We start from the raw sequence: 19,186 nt of genomic DNA, 5'->3' as shown, positions 1-19,186 counted from the left end.
TGGCGACGACCCAGGTTCGAATCCCAGCCGGGCTCAGCTGAATGTTTTATTTTTAAGATTTTGCCTTTTTAGGGGCGAAGGCCATTATTTGTGAGTTTTAATTAATTTAATTAATCGAGCTTTTTATGCCCTAAGGAGATTACATTGACAAATTGATATCTAACGAAGTCCTACACACACACATCAACCACTATGCGACGATTGTTTCGTTAGCTGGTTAGGCTAACATCATCAGGCATATTAGATGTTGTTGTTGTGGGAACGCCACACTACTCCACCAAAAACTGTCAACATAGATCCATGTTTAGGTATAGCCCTCATATAACGGTACCTCCCGATTTTCGGTATTATGAGGGTTTTATCACTTAGATTTAACCGAACTAGCTGTAATTTGATATTTATTAGCGGCCACAACACTACTCCAGCAAAAACTGTCAACATAGGTCCATGTTTAGGTATAGCCCCATATAACAGTACCTCCCTCATTGTCGGTATTTTGAGATTTTTTTGTGACAATTGTTAACCAAAGCTAGCTGTAACTTGACATATAGGGTTCTTAGGGGTCACAGAACTATTCCACCAAAAGCTGTCAACATAGGCCCATATTTAGGTATAGTCCCCATATAACGGTACCTCCCAATTGTCGATATTTTAATGGTTTTAGCTACAATTATTATCCGAACGAACTGTAGTTTTACATTTAAGAGGTCATGAAAGTTCTCCATGAAAAATTATTCCGTTTTGATTAAGAATATTTTATGGCGGAGGGTATAAAAAGTTCGGCATTTGAAGCCCTTAAGAATTATTTTCTATGTTCGCTAAATTCCATTTGTCGTATAATTTCTGAAACTTTGTATATGCCACCGTAGTACCTCTAGGCAAGGTAACGTATACATATTGACATAACTTTTACCCCACAATTAACTAAATTATTCATCGTACTATTTTAACAATATTATTATTATTGTTATTTAATTTATATCCCCTTAAATTACATTGAAAATTTATTTTGAAAATATACAATTATTTTATAATAAATAACAAAGCATAAACAGTTTTTTTTAAATACATTAATTACAAACTAATGGAGTTTCTACTATGTGAGTATACGTATGTAATATGTAAGTAAATGCGATTACTCAAACTATGTTGAATTTTCACTCTTCACGCTGTTATTCTCCAGGGCATCCTTTTCAATGTAATACGATGAACCATCGGGATTTTTGCATTTATACACCAATTTACAACACTCGGGATAGGGTTTGTCGGCATTGATACGTTCACCACGATTACAGTTTTGTATCCAAAGTTTACCGCAACTAAAAGGAAGAAAAATAAATAAGATTAGAAGAGTATAACAACAAATTTGGATAGAAAAAAAGGAATAAGTAAAAGAAAGCTGTAGTAGGATGGGGCCACCACTTCCCCTGGGTACTACTAGTTGTCTGCGAACTTTATTTATATGATTGCCAAGTCTCCCTTGTTTCTTCGGGAATGTTGTGGGATATACTACTATACTGCGACCCGTTATATGCTATTTTCATTATTTCGTAATGGACAGATGGACCACTTTGCAATTTGTATTAACAAAGTAAAAAATACCAAACTTATTTAGAAATAGATTTTGGTGACCCCCCGTACAGCATCGTATATTATATCTATTAAAAAAAGTGGAATACCTTTCTATTATTGTTGCAAAATTTTGTGGCATGGAAGATAAACGTACTTCTTTATAAGCAAACCAACACTATAAAGGAAAACACACGTATATGTCACGGTGCGCCTGAACCATAACCCTCGAACGGATCAACCGATTCGAATCAAATTTTGAGTATCGGTATATTTTGTACAAATTTAGTTTAAGTTTGAAGATGGGCCATATCGGACTCCTCCTTCCGGTACCTCCCTCACATAAGTTGAACATTTTTCTATAAAATGATGTGAACGATAACTCTCGAAGGGAGCATTTGATTTGGTCCAAACTTTGCACATCGTATTATCCCTTACAGATATATATCGGACTCGAATATGAACTATATCGGTCCACTTCTTCGAGTACCTACCGCACCAAATTCGGATAAAGTGAATTTTAAGAGCTCCTCTCGGACGGGTTTGAAAAGTTGTTCAGTAGGATCCCCTTACTACGGTACAATTTTCTTCTTGCGCAAGTCCATACTTGCTGAGATATTAGCCTAAAAGCTCCATGAAACCCTGACGGCACCAACCAAAATGGCAAATCCGCAAGGTAATTCTCGCAGGGAGCTTCAGATTGGTACAGACTTTGCACATCGTGTTATTTTATCCAGTAATGTATCAGGTTAGAATATGGACTATATCGGTCTACGCCTTCGGGTACCTCCCACACAAAATTCGGAAAAAGTGAAGTTTAAGAGATCCTCAGTAGTTTGTTCTAGCGGCCTCACTTTCAACGATACAATTAAGCCAATACTTCCTGAGACAATGTCCCAAAAGCTCCAAAACCCTGCCGGCACATACTTAAATGGCTATTGTGCAAGATACCTCTAAAACGTTTTCAAAAATTTCTTCCAAACTTAGTTTAAGTAATTAATATTTCAAGTCCCTTATGAAGAAGTTTGGTTATTAAAAGTTTTTGATATAATTCAATGATTTGGTATAGCCTCAGTTAACGGTACCTAGAGATTTTAAAGCAACTCATGATACAAAATCAATATGTTTTATAACGGCAAAATTATTGTGTTTAGTTTTGGTGTGGTTTTTTTTTTTGTCTGTGGTTGAGGGTATATCTCCGTCAGTACATCTGACTGATACTTTCTTATTTGTTTTTTATAATATTTATTTATTTTAAATTTTTTGTCATTGAATTCGCTTGTCAGTTTTCAATACATCTGCATTGTATTTCTGTTCCACTGATAAGAGTTGAACCTATATTCAATAGATCATAAATGTATTTTTGTTTTGTGAACATCGTCATCATCAGAGTTTGCTTCATTTTTCAGAAAGAAAAAACAAAAACGGTTGCGTTGCAGTTTATTTTAAATGGAGACAGATTGTTATCATGAGGAGATCATTGACACGTAACTTATTTGTGAAAAGTTAAAATTTGATTTCTTACAACGAAAATTATTTCGACAAATAAAAGACTTCGTACTGGGCGTCTATAAAGACTTTTTACGGAACGTCTATAAAGACGCGTCTATAAAGGCTTCCTTAAGGCCGTTTATAAAGATTTATTTCTGGGCATCTAAAACGACTTCCTTCAGGTCGTCTATAAAGATTTCCTTCTGGGCATTTGTAAAGACTTACTTCAGGGGATCTATAAAATCTTCCTTCTGCTAGTCTACACCTTTTTCAGATGTAATTCGAATTATTTCATTTGTAATTCGAGAATTCCATTTGTAATTCGAATTATTCCATTTGTAATTCGAATTATTCCATTTGTAATTCGAAATATTCCATTTGAAATTTGAATTATTCCATTTGAAATTCGAATTATTCCTATTGTCGCTTTTAAAGAATCCCTCCTGGGGATTCCTTGGGGTCGAAAACGGCAAAGTGCGAAAATGGGTTTAAATATATGAGTGTCACGGTAATGATAGACACTTGGTTATTCTTGGATTTAAATGTGGAAATCTTCAAAATTTGTTACAAAATATAATATAATGAAGGCTTAAGAAATGAATACACCATTACCATAAATTTGGAAATTATAATATAAATAACTGAAAAATACTCAGCTCGGGAATGACAAATTTTAGGGAACATGCACAAAAAACACTAAACACTTCTACAGTTCTCAAACAATCCCATGGCAGCGGGTTCTTTCGTACCGGATTGACCCGGAACAACACAAAACCAATGTTCCTCAGTGTGTACATGTTCGTATTTATTTCGTTTTTCTGTATTGGGAGCAGCATATCACGGAATGCCTGCTCCGAATTCTATTGGTCCGAGCCGGGACGCAGGAAAACCCAGGACCAAAATATCTGTGCTCAGTTTGTCACATCCGCATCTTCACCCACATCCAACCTTCGGTGAGATGCAATAGATGTCAGGAGTGGGTGCATCTAAGGGGTTGCTCTGGACTCGTCCACGTGAGGGACTACGACAGGGACTATGTTGCTGCATGCTGTGTGAACACAGTCCCCAGTGAGTCGTCGTCGGATTACGAGACTCCCTCGTCGTTTGTTTACGAAACTCCCCCGCAGTCCCCTCGACAACAACCGCACACACAGCCTTTAACACCAGCCGTTGTTGTCCCAATCCCCGAAAATGCAGCCTTTTTGCAATTGAATTGCAATGGACTCCGAGGTAAGATCGAGGAGATAGTAGATTTTATGAGTCGGAAGAACATCAAGGTCGCGGCGGTGCAGGAAACCAAGCTGAACAACAACCACAGCTTAGAGCATTGTAATGGTTACAATGTTATGAGGAAAGATCGCACCAGAAGTGGAGGTGGGGGATTGGCTTTCCTGTTGCACCAGTCTGTCCAATACAGACCTATCTCGCTTGAGCCTGTCTCTAATGAACCGTACATGGAATGTATGGGGGTAGCAGTCAGGTGTGGAACTGCCGAGATAGAGTTGCTGAATGTATACATCCCGCCGAGAAATAGCTGTATCACTGATTATAGGCCTGACATTAGCCCGCTCTTGCAAGGTCATAATCGTCTGGTCCTGGGGGATTTTAATGCGCATCATGAGATGTGGCATTCGGCCCTCGGAAACGAACAGAGAGGTAAAGTGCTGGCTGAGCAGATTGATAGCTCTACGTTTTGCACGGTCAATGAGGACGCCCCTACCAGAATTAGAGGAGAGTGTCACAGTTCGCCTGACATAACCATCGTGTCACCTGGTCTGACAAATGACGTTACCTGCCCAATCCTTCTGATGTTCGGGTAGCGGAAAGGACGTTCCGGGACATCATAACTGCTGCAGCCGCTCGCCATATCCCTGCTGGTCGAATACCCGAAGTAAGACCAAATTTCCCAGCAGAGGCGACGAGATTAGCAAATGAGCGTGATGACAAATGACGTTACCTGCCCAATCCTTCTGATGTTCGGGTAGCGGAAAGGACGTTCCGGGACATCATAACTGCTGCAGCCGCTCGCCATATCCCTGCTGGTCGAATACCCGAAGTAAGACCAAATTTCCCAGCAGAGGCGACGAGATTAGCATATGAGCGTGATGAGCTTCGTCGTATTAACCCCAATGACCCCAGAGTCAGGGAGCTGACACTGGAAGTTAACAGGCTGGTCGGCGAGCATAAGCGGAACAAATGGTTAAATCATCTGAAGAGCTGCAACATTGGAGCCGGTATAGGTGAATTGTGGGCAACGGTTAAGTCACTTTCGAACCCTGGAAGAAGGGAAGATAGGACCTCAGTCACGTTTGGCGACGTTACGTTGACTGACCCGAAGAGGTGCGCAAGTAATTTCAATCGACAGTTTGTCGAGCATCCCGAGAGTGGCAGGGCGAAGAGAAGAGTATTACGTCGCATCAGATCTCTTCCTGCCGAGGATGAACCACCACAATTTACAATGAATGATGTTGCCAATGCCATCAGGAAAGCTAAATCATCCAAAGCGTTGGGCCCTGATGGAATCTCCATGGTAATGTTGAAACAGCTGGATGAGCCGGGAGTCGAGTATCTCACCAAAGTCTTCAACTTGTCGCTAGCCACCCTCGTCGTTCCCGAAGTCTGGAAAATGGGCAGGGTGGTCCCACTACGGAAGCCAGGCAAGGATGCCAGCAAAAGTGAATCGTACAGACCGATTTCGCTTTTGTCGCCCGTAGCAAAGACACTTGAGGCCTTGCTCCTCCCCAGTATCAGAAATAGCTATCAAGTTGCCGATCATCAACATGGATTCCGTAAGCAGCACAGCACGACAACAGCGCTGCACGCCATTACCACATATATCTGTCAAGGACTCAACCAGAGACGGCCGTGCGATAGAACAGTGATGGTGGCGCTTGACTTATCAAAAGCCTTTTATACAGTCAGGTACTCCACGCTGTTTGAGGACATTGAGCAGACAACCCTCCGGCCAAGTTTGAAACGTTGGATAGTCAACTATATGTGTGGACGCCAGTCGTACGAGGAATTCAGGAATAAGAAGTCGAAACCCCGTAGAGTGAAACAGGGAGTTCCCCAAGGTGGGTGATATCTCCGGAACTGTTTAACCTCTACCTCTCCTGTATTCCACCCCCTCCAGACGGCATTGAGATCGTGACGGATGATTGCACGATCCTGGCGTCAGGTACTTATCCTGATGACATCTGTGAGAGACTGAACAACTATTTAACCGGTCTTACCACCTCTTTCCATTCGAGGAATATGCAGATTTCCCCCACAAAATCTACAGCCACTCTGTTCACCACATGGACAGCGCAGTTTGGACGTGAGTTGAATGTCGTGGTCGACGGTAGCAGAATTCCGACCACAAACTGCCATAAAATTTTAGGGGTCACATTCGACACTACATTCACGTCGTGCGCACACGCCACAGCTATCTGCGACAAGTTGAAAAGTAGGAACAAGGTCCTCAAGTCCCTGGCCGGCAGCACTTGGGTGCAGATAAAGAAACCTTGTTGGCCACGTATAACGCGATAGGTCGGTCTGTGGTAAGCTATGCGGCTCTAGTCTGGTCCCCGAGATTGTGTGATTCGAACTGGAAAAAGATTCAAACTTGCCAGAATGCCGCCCTGAGAATAGCGACAGAGTGCCTCCTCAAATCTTCAGTGGACCATCTACATGAGGAGGCAAAAATTCCTCCTGTAAAGCAACACAATGAGATGCTTTCGTTGCAGTACCTGCTTGGATGTTATCGTGTGAGCCATCCCAATAACCTTCTTGTGGGTAGGCCCGGCCCATTCAGGGAGATCAGGAAGGATATCCATGCTCTAGAGAGAGAGGTCCAACGATACAGAAGAGAACCTCTAGATCAACAAGCATATCGAGCAGGATTGAATAGCATTCACACGGACGCTGTTGCCAAGGCCTTAAGCAATTATCGTGTGAATAAAGTACTCGGAGTACATCCTCCATCTATCGCAGCTGAGGAGCTTCAGCTGCCACGACAAACCAGAGTAGTTTTGGCTCAACTACGCTTGGGATATTGCAGTCGCCTAAATTCGTATTGGGCGGAAATCGATAGCGCCGTGCAAGACATATGCCCAGTATGCGGCATGGCCCGGCACGACACACAACACCTTTTTAACTGCCCCGCCAAACCTACACATCTAACTCCAGTGGATCTGTGGCTACATCACATTGAAGCAGCCACTTTTCTGGAACTGGAGATAGACCCAGAGCCAGATTGAACAGAGGAACGAACAAATAAACATAACAAAAACACTGTTACAACAACAACAACAGTTCTCAAACAACTGACTATATTTTTCACTTCTGTCGATTATCTTTAAAGCTAACGGGAATTGTCGTTACATTACGTATAAACAAAAAACCGGTTTAAAGCATTTTTTTCTTAATAAACACATTGGCGCACGGGAATTACAAAAAAATAGGGACACGACTAAAATGTCTCAAAGTCATAATTTAAAAAAATAAAATTATATTTATGAAATTAAAATAGACATTGTTCATTCTTCTCGAATAACTCGGGGTACTTCATTTATATAATATATTTTGAAATATTAATGAATATCAGTGTTTTTGATCACAACACGACTGGGGACACGCCACGGTAATGAGTATTTGCACCTTGCGACCAATTTTTGTTTTCATATAAATATGTAGAATATATTATTTTGATTTTCGAGACTCGTTTAAGAACATTTTGTTTTACTTTCTAAGAATTAAAATTTTTTTCAAGATTATTAACCTTAAATTCGTCGTTGCACAGAAACAAGTCTTGTCGCCCTTATATGAAAATGTGAAATGAATAATTTTATAAAGGAAATGCATGTCAAATGAAAACAATTATAACGAAAATATCTTTCACCTCAAATTTTCATAGAACAACAATCATCTATAAAGACTCCTCTCTTATCGGTTATAAAGATTGTCTATTTTCTTTTGGTTATCTATAAGAGGTGGATCCTGAGTGCCTTCAGCAATCTCCTAAAAATGTTCCTAACAGATGTGGAGGTGTTGAACTCTTAGTATGTTCACAACTGAACATTGAAGGCAGTCTGGCTTCACAATTCCACTTGCTCCCCACTTTATCAACCCAATATTCCTTAGATTGTTTTATAGTAATCATCGACAGATGGATGAGTTTTGTCTCGTATTAGGAATCCATATTTTTCGAATATTAAAAATTTTACATTTTTGAGGGTATAACAGTTTGGCAGAACTGTTATACAACCACCAAAACTATTATACAGTGGCAAGTATGTTTTTGCTGTTCTTTTCATATTTGAAATAAGGATTTTGGGGAGTATAATAGTTATGTAAAACTGTTATACATTCACCAAAACTGTTATGCAAGTGGCAAATATGTTTGCTTTTTAAGCTCTTATGATAATGATGTCACCATTCTCAAACGGTGTAATTTCATTCTACATATTATAGATATTGCGAAACTGTTTAGCACAAACCTGAAATGCCCTTACGGTACGGATTTTGTTTGCAGCCCATTTTTCGTTAATATGTACATATACATACATACATCTAGCTTTATTACCAGATCTTTTGAGATTTTAAAAACAGACCATTTTTGAGCATATAACAGTTATCTCAGATATATGTACATATACATACATACATCTAGCTTTATTACCAGATCTTTTGACATTTTAAAAACAGGCAACTTTTGAGCATATAACAGTTATCTCAGAGCTGTTAAATATGCATATGCTGGAGTTTTAACTAATTATGATAATTATGTCAAAGTGGTAAAATGGTCCCATTTAGACTTGCACCATCTTAACCATATAACAGTTAAAATTGCTACTGCTTTATTCAAATTTTTTGATCCTTTTGAAAATTTTGTGTTAACTAGTTATTGCAAAACTGATATACACACTTTCTGAAACTACTTTGCGGTACGGATTTTGTTCGCATGCCATGTTAGAATTGTATAACAGTTAAGACAAACAAGTAAAAAAGTATCAGTCGGCTTTGCCGACAGAGATATACCCCCAGCCTGTGTGAATTTAAATACTTTTTCCCCGAAAAAGATAACGTATTTAGGGGGGATTTCAAAATTTTGGCCGTATAAACCGACAAAAGTATGGATAGTAGGCCGGGCGAATTGTATGGAAGGAAAAAAGTGTTATCGGGCGCCTGGAGATTCTGATTTTTGGGATTGTTCTGAGCAAAAAAGTCAACTAGACCATATGTCTACGGTGAAAATCGAGCCCCCGGATTTTGACTTGAAGTGTTTTTTCAAGGATTTTTGGACATTTTGGCATATAACAACCAAACCATTGAGATTTTTCATCCAACACAAAGACAACAATTGTAGCCAAGACAATAATGAAGAACTCTCTAGTACATCGCAAAAGCATTGGAACGTTCCTTCAGGTAGTTATGGCCTCGAGAAGGTGCACATTTTTCGGAAAATATCGATAAACGACACTGTGCTACAAAATGGAACTCAAAGTCAGTGGGTGGAAAATTTCTCTTGGAGATGAAAGCCCTTGGTGAGTGTACTGAGAACCCAAAAGGAAATTTTCACCATAGGTCAAGTTTCCGAGATATTGCGTGATTAATGGTTTAATTTTGGCCCTTTAATTTGTGAACAAATAGCTTTATATCTCTCTAAAGCGTTATTGTAGCTTCATTTTGACATTACATGTCTGCAGTCAAATCGAATGGTGAATCTTTTTGTAGAATATTTCATCCCTCTAACTCAATTTCTTTCATGTCCTTTTCGTCCTTTATTTTTTTAACCGTAGTAAAAGTACCACAAGGCGAGATTTTACAGCATCCAAATATTCTACAAAAATGTTGTTCAGAAGATTTTAGGTACGGTTCTCATTGATGACCAATCGATATTTCCCCGTTTTCATGGTCCCTTTTGACATTTTTCCGGTTTTTGTTCAGAAAACTATGTTTTGTTTTTTATGTATATTCGTTATTGGTCTGTGGTGCTTCTGAAATACTTACCATAAATAGCTATTGTAATGACGAACACGTTAATCACAAATTTTATTGGAGGAAAGATCCGGTTATCTAAATTTTTGAACCGGATATTCTGATATTAAAACCGATTTTGGAACCGGTTTTAAGTAACCGATAAACCGAATATGTATATCATTAGAAAGCTAATAAAATGGTCAATCGAATGACAGCAAGTAGCTGATTACAACTTTGTTGGTTACGAAGCTTTTCAAAATAAATATTGAACAAAACAAAAAGCATTATAGTTTTGGATAAAATGTAGGAAAAATAAGAAATAGAACATTTTATAATTCTGCGCTATGGAAAAATGAAAAAATTAGTTATGGCGAAATTAATTCATTCTTGATGAACTTTAAGTGCATGATAAAAAAAAACAATATAGCACAAATTCATCTCGCCATAACTCAGAAGTTTGACCTATGACATAACTGCCTTTCCAGATTTATAATATTATCTTAATCGACTTTCATCGCCAAAAAGAACCCAGTGATATTTTACATCAAAATCGGTTTAAGAACGCGGTTTTTTTGTTCTAGCTTCGTAACCAACAATGTTGTAATCAGCTACTTGCTGTCATTTGATTGACCATTTTATTAGCTTTCTAATGATATACATATACGGTTAATCGGATACTTAAAACCGGTTCCAAAATCGGTTTTAATATCAGAATATCCGGTTCAAAAATTTAGATAACAGGATCTTTCCTCCAATAAAATTTGTTATTAACGTGTTCGTCATTACAAGAGCTATTTATGGTAAGTATTTCAGAAGCACCACAGACCAATAACGAATATACATAAAAAACAAAACATAGTTTTCTGAACAAAAACCGGTAAAATGTCAAAAGGGACCATGAAAACGGGGAAATATCGATTGGTCATCAATGAGAACCGTACCTAAAATCTTCTGAACAACATTTTTGTAGAATATTTGGATGCTGTAAAATCTCGCCTTGTGGTACTTTTACTACGGTTCAAAAAATAAAGGACGAAAAGGACATGAAAGAAATTGAGTTAGAGGGATGAAATATTCTACAAAAAGATTCACCATTCGATTTGACTGCAGACATGTAATGTCAAAATGAAGCTACAATAACGCTTTAGAGAGATATAAAGCTATTTGTTCACAAATTAAAGGGCCAAAATTAAACCATTAATCACGCAATATCTCGGAAACTTGACCTATGGTGAAAATTTCCTTTTGGGTTCTCAGTACACTCACCAAGGGCTTTCATCTCCAAGAGAAATTTTCCACCCACTGACTTTGAGTTCCATTTTGTAGCACAGTGTCGTTTATCGATATTTTCCGAAAAATGTGCACCTTCTCGAGGCCATAACTACCTGAAGGAACGTTCCAATGCTTTTGCGATGTACTAGAGAGTTCTTCATTATTGTCTTGGCTACAATTGTTGTCTTTGTGTTGGATGAAAAATCTCAATGGTTTGGTTGTTATATGCCAAAATGTCCAAAAATCCTTGAAAAAACACTTCAAGTCAAAATCCGGGGGCTCGATTTTCACCGTAGACATATGGTCTAGTTGACTTTTTTGCTCAGAACAATCCCAAAAATCAGAATCTCCAGGCGGCCGTGATGATGTTCAAATCGCCCCACTCTAATGGATAGGATTAAAGCTCAAAAATTTGCAGGGATATCGACAACTAGAGTTTTTTTTTATCACACTAGCCTACGAAAAACATAATATCGCTGTAAACAGGGCCACTAGGAAAACCTTCGGTAAAACTCTCCAAAGCCACCTCGAACAGAAAAACGGGGAAATATCGATTGGTCATCAATGAGAACCGTACCTAAAATCTTCTGAACAACATTTTTGTAGAATATTTGGATGCTGTAAAATCTCGCCTTGTGGTACTTTTACTACGGTTCAAAAAATAAAGGACGAAAAGGACATGAAAGAAATTGAGTTATAGGGATGAAATATTCTACAAAAAGATTCACCATTCGATTTGACTGCAGACATGTAATGTCAAAATGAAGCTACAATAACGCTTTAGAGAGATATAAAGCTATTTGTTCACAAATTAAGGGACCAAAATTAAACCATTAATCACGCAATATCTCGGAAACTTGACCTATGGTGAAAATTTCCTTTTGGGTTCTCAGTACACTCACCAAGGGCTTTCATCTCCAAAAGAAATTTTCCACCCACTGACTTTGAGTTCCATTTTGTAGCACAGTGTCGTTTATCGATATTTTCCGAAAAATGTGCACCTTCTCGAGGCCATAACTACCTGAAGGAACGTTCCAATGCTTTTGCGATGTACTAGAGAGTTCTTCATTATTGTCTTGGCTACAATTGTTGTCTTTGTGTTGGATCGAAAATCTCAATGGTTTGGTTGTTATATGCCCAAATGTCCAAAAATCCTTGAAAAAACACTTCAAGTCAAAATCCGGGGGCTCGATTTTCACCGTAGACATATGGTCTAGTTGACTTTTTTGCTCAGAACAATCCCAAAAATCAGAATCTCCAGGCGGCCGTGATGATGTTCAAATCGCCCCACTCTAATGGATAGGATTAAAGCTCAAAAATTTGCAGGGATATCGACAACTAGAGTTTTTTTTTATCACACTAGCCTACGAAAAACATAATATCGCTGTAAACAGGGCCACTAGGAAAACCTTCGGTAAAACTCTCCAAAGCCACCTCGAACAGATCCTTAACCACACAAAAATGTTGAACATTTGTGTGGGTGGTACCACAAGGATTGGACAGATATGGTCCAAATTTGAACATAAACTAAGTTTCGACAATATTTAGGGATCCAAAGAGAAATCGCGCGTACCATTTTAGCGAATATTTTTGAACTTTTGTGGGGTAGGTACCGGAAGGAGTGGACCTATAAGCACCACATTCGAATTTCATCTAATATTCGAGGAAATATTACAATATCAAAGTGTGGACGAACGCAGTATTCAGTTCGAGCTCTCCAGCCACTATATATGGTGCCATAGGGTTTTTTACAACTTTCGGGCTGTTTTCTCAAGAAGTATGGATTTGTCCCTGAAAAAACTTGTACTGTCGTAATAAAGGCAGCGAATGCAAGTTGCTTAAACAAAAACTAAAGTGATTCGAGAACAGGTCTTAAAGTGAATTTATCCAAAATTTTGTGTGGTAGGTATGTGGTAGGAGGGGAAAAATATAGTCCATATTCGAACCTAATCCATATCTGGTTGATATATTAGGATGTGTAAAGTATGGACCAAATCGGTCACTCCCATCAAGAGTTAACGTGTGCACAATTTTTCCGACATTTTGTGAACTTTTGTGGGGAAGTACCTGAAGGAGTGGACCGATATGGTTTATCTTCGAACTTAAAGTAAGTTTGCACAAAATATTACGTAGGCCATATTTTGGACCGAATCGGCAGATCCGTTCGGGAGTTATCTTGCGCTCCAACCACTACACACGGTGTCATAGGGTTTTTTGTACCTTTCAAGCTATTGCCTCAGGAAGTATGGTATTGCATCTGATGATACTTATACCGTCGTATGGGGGGCAGTGAATACGAGTAGCTACTACAAAAATCAAAGCGATTCGAGAGCAGGTCCTAAAGTGAACTTTTCCGACATTTTGTCTGGGAGGTACCCGAAGGTGTGGACCGATTGTGTCCTTATTGGAACATCATCTAAGTCTGGTAGACATTTTACGATGTGCAAAGTATGGACCAAATCGGTTGATTCCTTCAAGAGTTATCGTGCGCAAAAATTTTCCGAACATTTCCGAACTTTTGTGGGGGAGGTACCGGAAGGAGTGGACCGATATAACCCATCTTCGAACTTAAACTAAGTTTGGACAAAATATTAAGAACGCCAAATTTTGGACCGAATCGGTAGATCTGTTAGAGAGTTATCGTGCGCTCCAGCCAGCCAGACAGACGGACGGACATGGCTAAATCAACTCCAAATTGTCTGAAACACATTTCGTCCAAACATACTTGGAGTCTAAAACCATTATTTCGATTAGGCACATTTTGCCCGTATGAAAGTGTATATGGGCAATATTTTTGAAAATTTAACATAGTTCAAGCCAAGGTTTAGCCTTTAATAACTCGCGAAATGTGGTTAAATATTATACAAATTAAATGCTTTCGGATAAAATGAATTGTTTTTAGACTTGGAAAAAAATATTGGTTTGTTTTTCTTTTTCTTTCGTTTTTTTTTTTTTTTTTTTTTTTTTTTTGATAGTGTACTCAGGATGTGGAAAGAATATTTTTCAAATCTGTTGGTATCCAATAGCAGCGAAGACGACGAAGATACCACATTTCCAATCCCAGCAGATGGTATTGAATGTATACCGCCCAGCCAAGATGAGGTAAAGACAGCAATAAATCGGCTGAAGAATAATAAGGCAGCAGGGGCCGATGGCTTACCAGCCGAGCTGTTCAAAACCGGAGGCGACATGCTGATAAGGTGTATTCATCAGCTAGTTAGCACCATCTGTCAGGAAGAACGAGTACCCGACGATTGGAACCTGAGTATCCTGTGCCCCGTCCACAAAAAGGGAGATAAGACTGTATGATCTAACTATAGGGGCATAAGTCTACTCCCTATTGCCTACAAGATCGTGTCAGGGATATTGTGCGAACGACTAAAGCCTATGGTCAACGAGATAATTGGACCATACCAATGCGGCTTTAGACCTGGCAAGTCCACCATTGACCAGATATTTACCCTGGAGAAGACCGAAGAGATGCAGATCGACACCTACCACCTTTTTGTCGATTATAAAGCAGCCTTCGACAGCCCGCTGCGTTCAAAGGTATTCCAAGCCATGTCTGAATTTGGTATCCCCGCAAAGCTCATCCGGCTTTGTAAAATGACTTTAACTGACACGAGGTCCTCAGTTAAAATAGGAAAGAACCTCACCGAAGAGTTTGGTGCCAAAAGAGGTTTCAGACAAGGAGACAGCCTTTCGTGTGACCTCTTCAACAAAAGAAGTGACACAATCTACACCAATAGTCACATGTTACTTGCTTATGCTGATGATATAGACATCATGGGCCGATCAGTAAAAGAAGTAACTGATACCTTTATAAAGGTCGAAGGAGAATCTGCTAAAGTGGGTCTGGCGGTAGACGGTGAGAAGACCAAGTTGATGGTGTCGACGCGCAATGCGTCCATTGAGCTCGGACCGACTGTGGAAGTTGGTTCCTATAATATTGAGGTAGTAAAAGACTTCGTCTACCTCGGCACCTCCGTAAACACAACAAACGACATCAGTTGTGAAATAAAAAGAAGAATTGTATTGGCCAACAGATGCTACTTTGGTTTAAGTAAGCAGTTTAAAAACAAAGCCACATCTCGTCAAACAAAAATAACGCTCTACAAAACACTGATACTACCCGTGCTGATGTATGGCTCCGAAGCCTGGGTACTTGCGCAAGCAGACATGGCAGTGCTTGGTGTGTTTGAGACAAAAATTCTTCGAAAGATCTACGGACCAATCAGCGTTGACGGTGAATATCGACGTCGCATGAACCACGAGCTGTATCTGCTATACAACGACATCAATATTGTTAAACGTATCGAGATGCAGCGATTGCGTTGGCTAGGCCATATCATAAGAATGAGCGATGATGAACCCGCTAAAAAGGAGTATAAATACGGACCGCTTGGCGGTGCACGCACAATTGGCAGGCCAAGGAATAGATGGCGCAAACAAGTGGATGATGAGATGAAAAGGCGCGGTATTCCAGAGTGCGAAGCAACAAATAGAGAGGAATGGAGATCTCTTCTTAGTTCGGCCTATAGAACAAATGTTCTGTAATGGGTCAGCTAAGTAAGTAAGTAAAAAATATTGGCCTTAAAAGTTAATTTGCGTGGAAGCTGTGGCTACATTTATGTTAAAAAATTGCTAAAAATGGGTTGAAGCTAATGTGTCTTTTTTTGTTTTTTTCTCGATTTGTGATTAAACCACACTTTTCACGATTTTTCCGTCAAAGTAAAAGTAGAAGGCAACTAAATAAGGATCATCTCACTAGTCTATAAGTTCTCAAAATTTGATCTGCGTCTACCATTAAATGATGCTGACATTTTGAAGCCAGATTTTAAGTGTTTTTTTTTTTTTTGAAATTTTCTTCTAATTTCGTTCCGCAAACAGGTTTTTCAAAAAGTCGTATATATGATTGTATATCTCGCGATTCTGAGTTATTTGATATATGTGTCGTGAATGTAGCCTACACAGTTTCACAGAAATCTGCATCCAAATACGAAAATTTTGTGCGAACATTTTTCAAAAAATCATATTTTTTGGGCCTCGTACTTGATTGCAAAATTGCGAGATACGAGAAATTCTGAGATAGGAAAATCACCTAAAATTTTATTCGAAAATATCGCGCATTTTATCGCGTGTTCTGGGGACGGTTTCTACTGCAATGAAAAAACTACCGCAGCATCTTCGTATTTGTGGAAACAGAGATTTAAAAACTTCACTGATAGGGGAGCTACATTACTTGTATCCCAAAAAATAGTGTGTGATGCTACATTAACGGTTCCTGATTGATCGCCTTGAAATATATATATGTATATCGATGCAGACTTTCGTTGTGACACTTAAACCGGATGCGGAACAAAATTTATTGTAGCTTGCGCAAATTAGAGACATTTTATAGGTTTTTAATGCTTAGATGCAGCCGATGCTATATCTAAGCATCCAAGTTATATTTCGAAAAATATATACAAATTAAAAGATATGGTCTTGCTGTACATGAAAATCACATGCGGACAAAACGGTTTTGATAATTACGCGATTTACACATATTTTAATAATGCATATAAGTTAAAGCGGTTTAGTTGAACTCTATTTCCGTTTAAGAAGTCTAATGATTTATTTCATCAACCCGATAACTTTCCTCAATGGGAAACCTTCTATGTGAATGTAGATAAAGCAAAATCCGCCCATTTTCTTGGGAGTTTCAAGAAAAATAAAAGAAGTACTCCTATAGAATTTTTCCAATATTTTCAACTCTAGAATGCATGTGAAAACTATTATTCCAAACCAAAGTTTGTTTTTTGTAACACAAATATGTGCTAACATATATACCCTCCACCATAATATGGAGGATATAATTATATTTGTCATTTCATTTGTTACACACCGAAATATTCGTCGGAGACCCTATAAAGTATATATATTCTTGATCAGCATATTGATTGATTGATCGCTATAACACCTAGGATGTTTGGTGTTGAAAATGGGCTATATCGGTCTACGTTTTGATATGGCCCCCATAAAACGGTACCTCCCTATTTTCGGTGTTTTTAAAGTTTTAGCCTCATTATTGGTATATAGTCTTTGTTAGAGGTTTAAACTTTCCACCTAAAATTTGTCTGTATATGCGCACGTCTTCATATAGCCCCTATACGTATTGTTCATATTTACTGCAATACAGTTCGTGTATAAAGGGTATAAAAGCTCGGCCCGCCCGTTCTTACTTGTTAGAGAATATAACATTTTATCAGTATAACATTTAATGCAAAGACTGTGGAAAAAAATCTTCAGCTCCTTAACAAAGACTACGTACATACAGCTCCTCTATAATAACTCCCCCCAATACGTATAGAAAAACTATTTTCAGCTTCTAAATAAATAAACCGGCCTGTGCACCTCCTTTTAGCTCATCCATGAATCTTCAATTCACCAATAAAGATTTTCTTAAGTTCGTTTGAAAATGCTGTATGTAGCTCAAAGAAGTCACAAAATGTACATAAAATTCACGTAAAAATTTCCATCAACTAAAATTATTATCATATTCGTTACAGTAAATAGATTACTCCACATAAACTTACCCTTCAACCAACACCGAACCATCTTCATTGCATGTCAAACGTTGACATGGTACTGGGCCAGCTTGTTGTCCTAATTCCAGTTTATCACCACGATATGTACAATTTCCATCATCGCCTATAATTATCCACATAATTTTCCATTCATAACAAATTTCCAGAACAAAGCAAAAATGAAAGAAAACAAAATAAATCGTTAGCATGTTTTTTCATCTTCTTCTATATTTGAGATTCTAGAATGTTTTCTTCTTGTGTTGTTTTCTTATGTTTTTTTTTGTTTGTTTTTTTTTTTAATACAAATTTCTTTTACAATTTGTCCACCAACAACAAATACCTGGCGGTATCAGCATCTGATAGGCTTCCGCATCAATGCTTAAAAGGGAAAACATAACGGCAAATGTGACAACTAGACACAAGCACCATGAATTTTGTTTTTCCACAGCCATTTTGTGTTTGTAAAATATTTTCCACAGAACTAAGACGAAGTATGATGAAGGAGAAAGAGGGAGGCAAAGAACAAAAGTGCTTATTTAACAATTTCTCTAAAAACGAACTTTTCACAGCGAATTTTAAAAATGCACTGAAATTGAAAATTTTTAGCGGCTATATTCTGACCGGCATGTTCTGTTTGTTTTAATCACCGACAATATAGGGTTGCCAATGATGATGGTCTACAGTTCGTGGCGGGAAAAAATGTGATATCTTCTTGAAATTTAAATGGCTGTCGGTGGAACTATTATTACAACAATATGTATAATCTAAATTAGAAGCCTCTTCTTTAAAAAGTTAAAATGTGGAACGGATTTCGTTCACAGGTCATGTTTCATTTAAACAAGAGTAAAGACAAACAGTTATACGATAATTATATGCTGTTCCAGTTCCTGTAAAATTCCTGCTGATTAACTGCGATGGTCTTCGTGGCATGAGATTCAGGAAACAAAGCTGAACCACACCTGCAGTCTTTGGGTGCTGTGATGGATGTAACGTATATCGCTTGGATCGTACAAGAAGTGGAGGTAGTGGACTTGCAATCCCAATACACCAGTCTGTCCAGTACACACCAATATCGATTGAGCTTGACTGCTGACCCATATGTGGAGTGTAGAACTGTTAAATATCTATATCACGCCGAATGTGTGTCCCGCGTTAGTCACCTGATATTCCACAGCCACTGTTACAAGGTGATAACCTGCTGGTCCTAGAAAATTTGAAAGCGCATTATGAATTATGGCATTCAACCCTAAGAAAATGACCAGAGAGGCATAGCGCTGGATGAGCAAATAGAAACCTCAACATTTTGCACCGTGAACACGGAC

At 38.5% G+C, this 19,186-nt stretch overlaps 1 protein-coding gene across 1 annotated transcript; it reads right to left on the bottom strand.

The window, feature by feature from the left end:
• Positions 1–935: 935 nt before the first annotated feature.
• LOC141396378 (uncharacterized) lies at positions 936–18,452 on the bottom strand. The gene is made up of 3 exons (XM_073971784.1): positions 18,205–18,452; positions 17,874–17,988; positions 936–1,319 (listed from the first exon to the last, which is right to left on the bottom strand). Exons 1-3 carry the CDS (start codon positions 18,314–18,316, stop codon positions 1,145–1,147), a joined length of 402 nt encoding a protein of 133 aa, XP_073827885.1. The 5' UTR covers positions 18,317–18,452; the 3' UTR covers positions 936–1,144.
• Positions 18,453–19,186: the final 734 nt, after the last annotated feature.

Source organism: Musca autumnalis, unplaced genomic scaffold, assembly GCF_047663935.1.
Source record: "Musca autumnalis isolate F117 unplaced genomic scaffold, ASM4766393v1 scaffold_3, whole genome shotgun sequence".
Taxonomy (NCBI): domain Eukaryota; kingdom Metazoa; phylum Arthropoda; class Insecta; order Diptera; family Muscidae; genus Musca; species Musca autumnalis.
The sequence above is the reverse complement of the archived record's forward strand: the minus strand, read 5'-3'. Positions and strand labels throughout refer to the sequence as shown.

Coding starts and splice junctions, on each gene's coding strand:
- LOC141396378 (XM_073971784.1), bottom strand. CDS start 18,316: ATGGCTGTGGAAAAACAAAATTCATGGTGCTTGTGTCTAGTTGTCACA. Junction 17,989..18,204: donor TCAGATGCTGATACCGCCAG/GTATTTGTTGTT, acceptor GGATAATTATAG/GCGATGATGGAAATTGTACA. Junction 1,320..17,873: donor GGTTCGGTGTTGGTTGAAGG/GTAAGTTTATGT, acceptor TCTTCCTTTTAG/TTGCGGTAAACTTTGGATAC.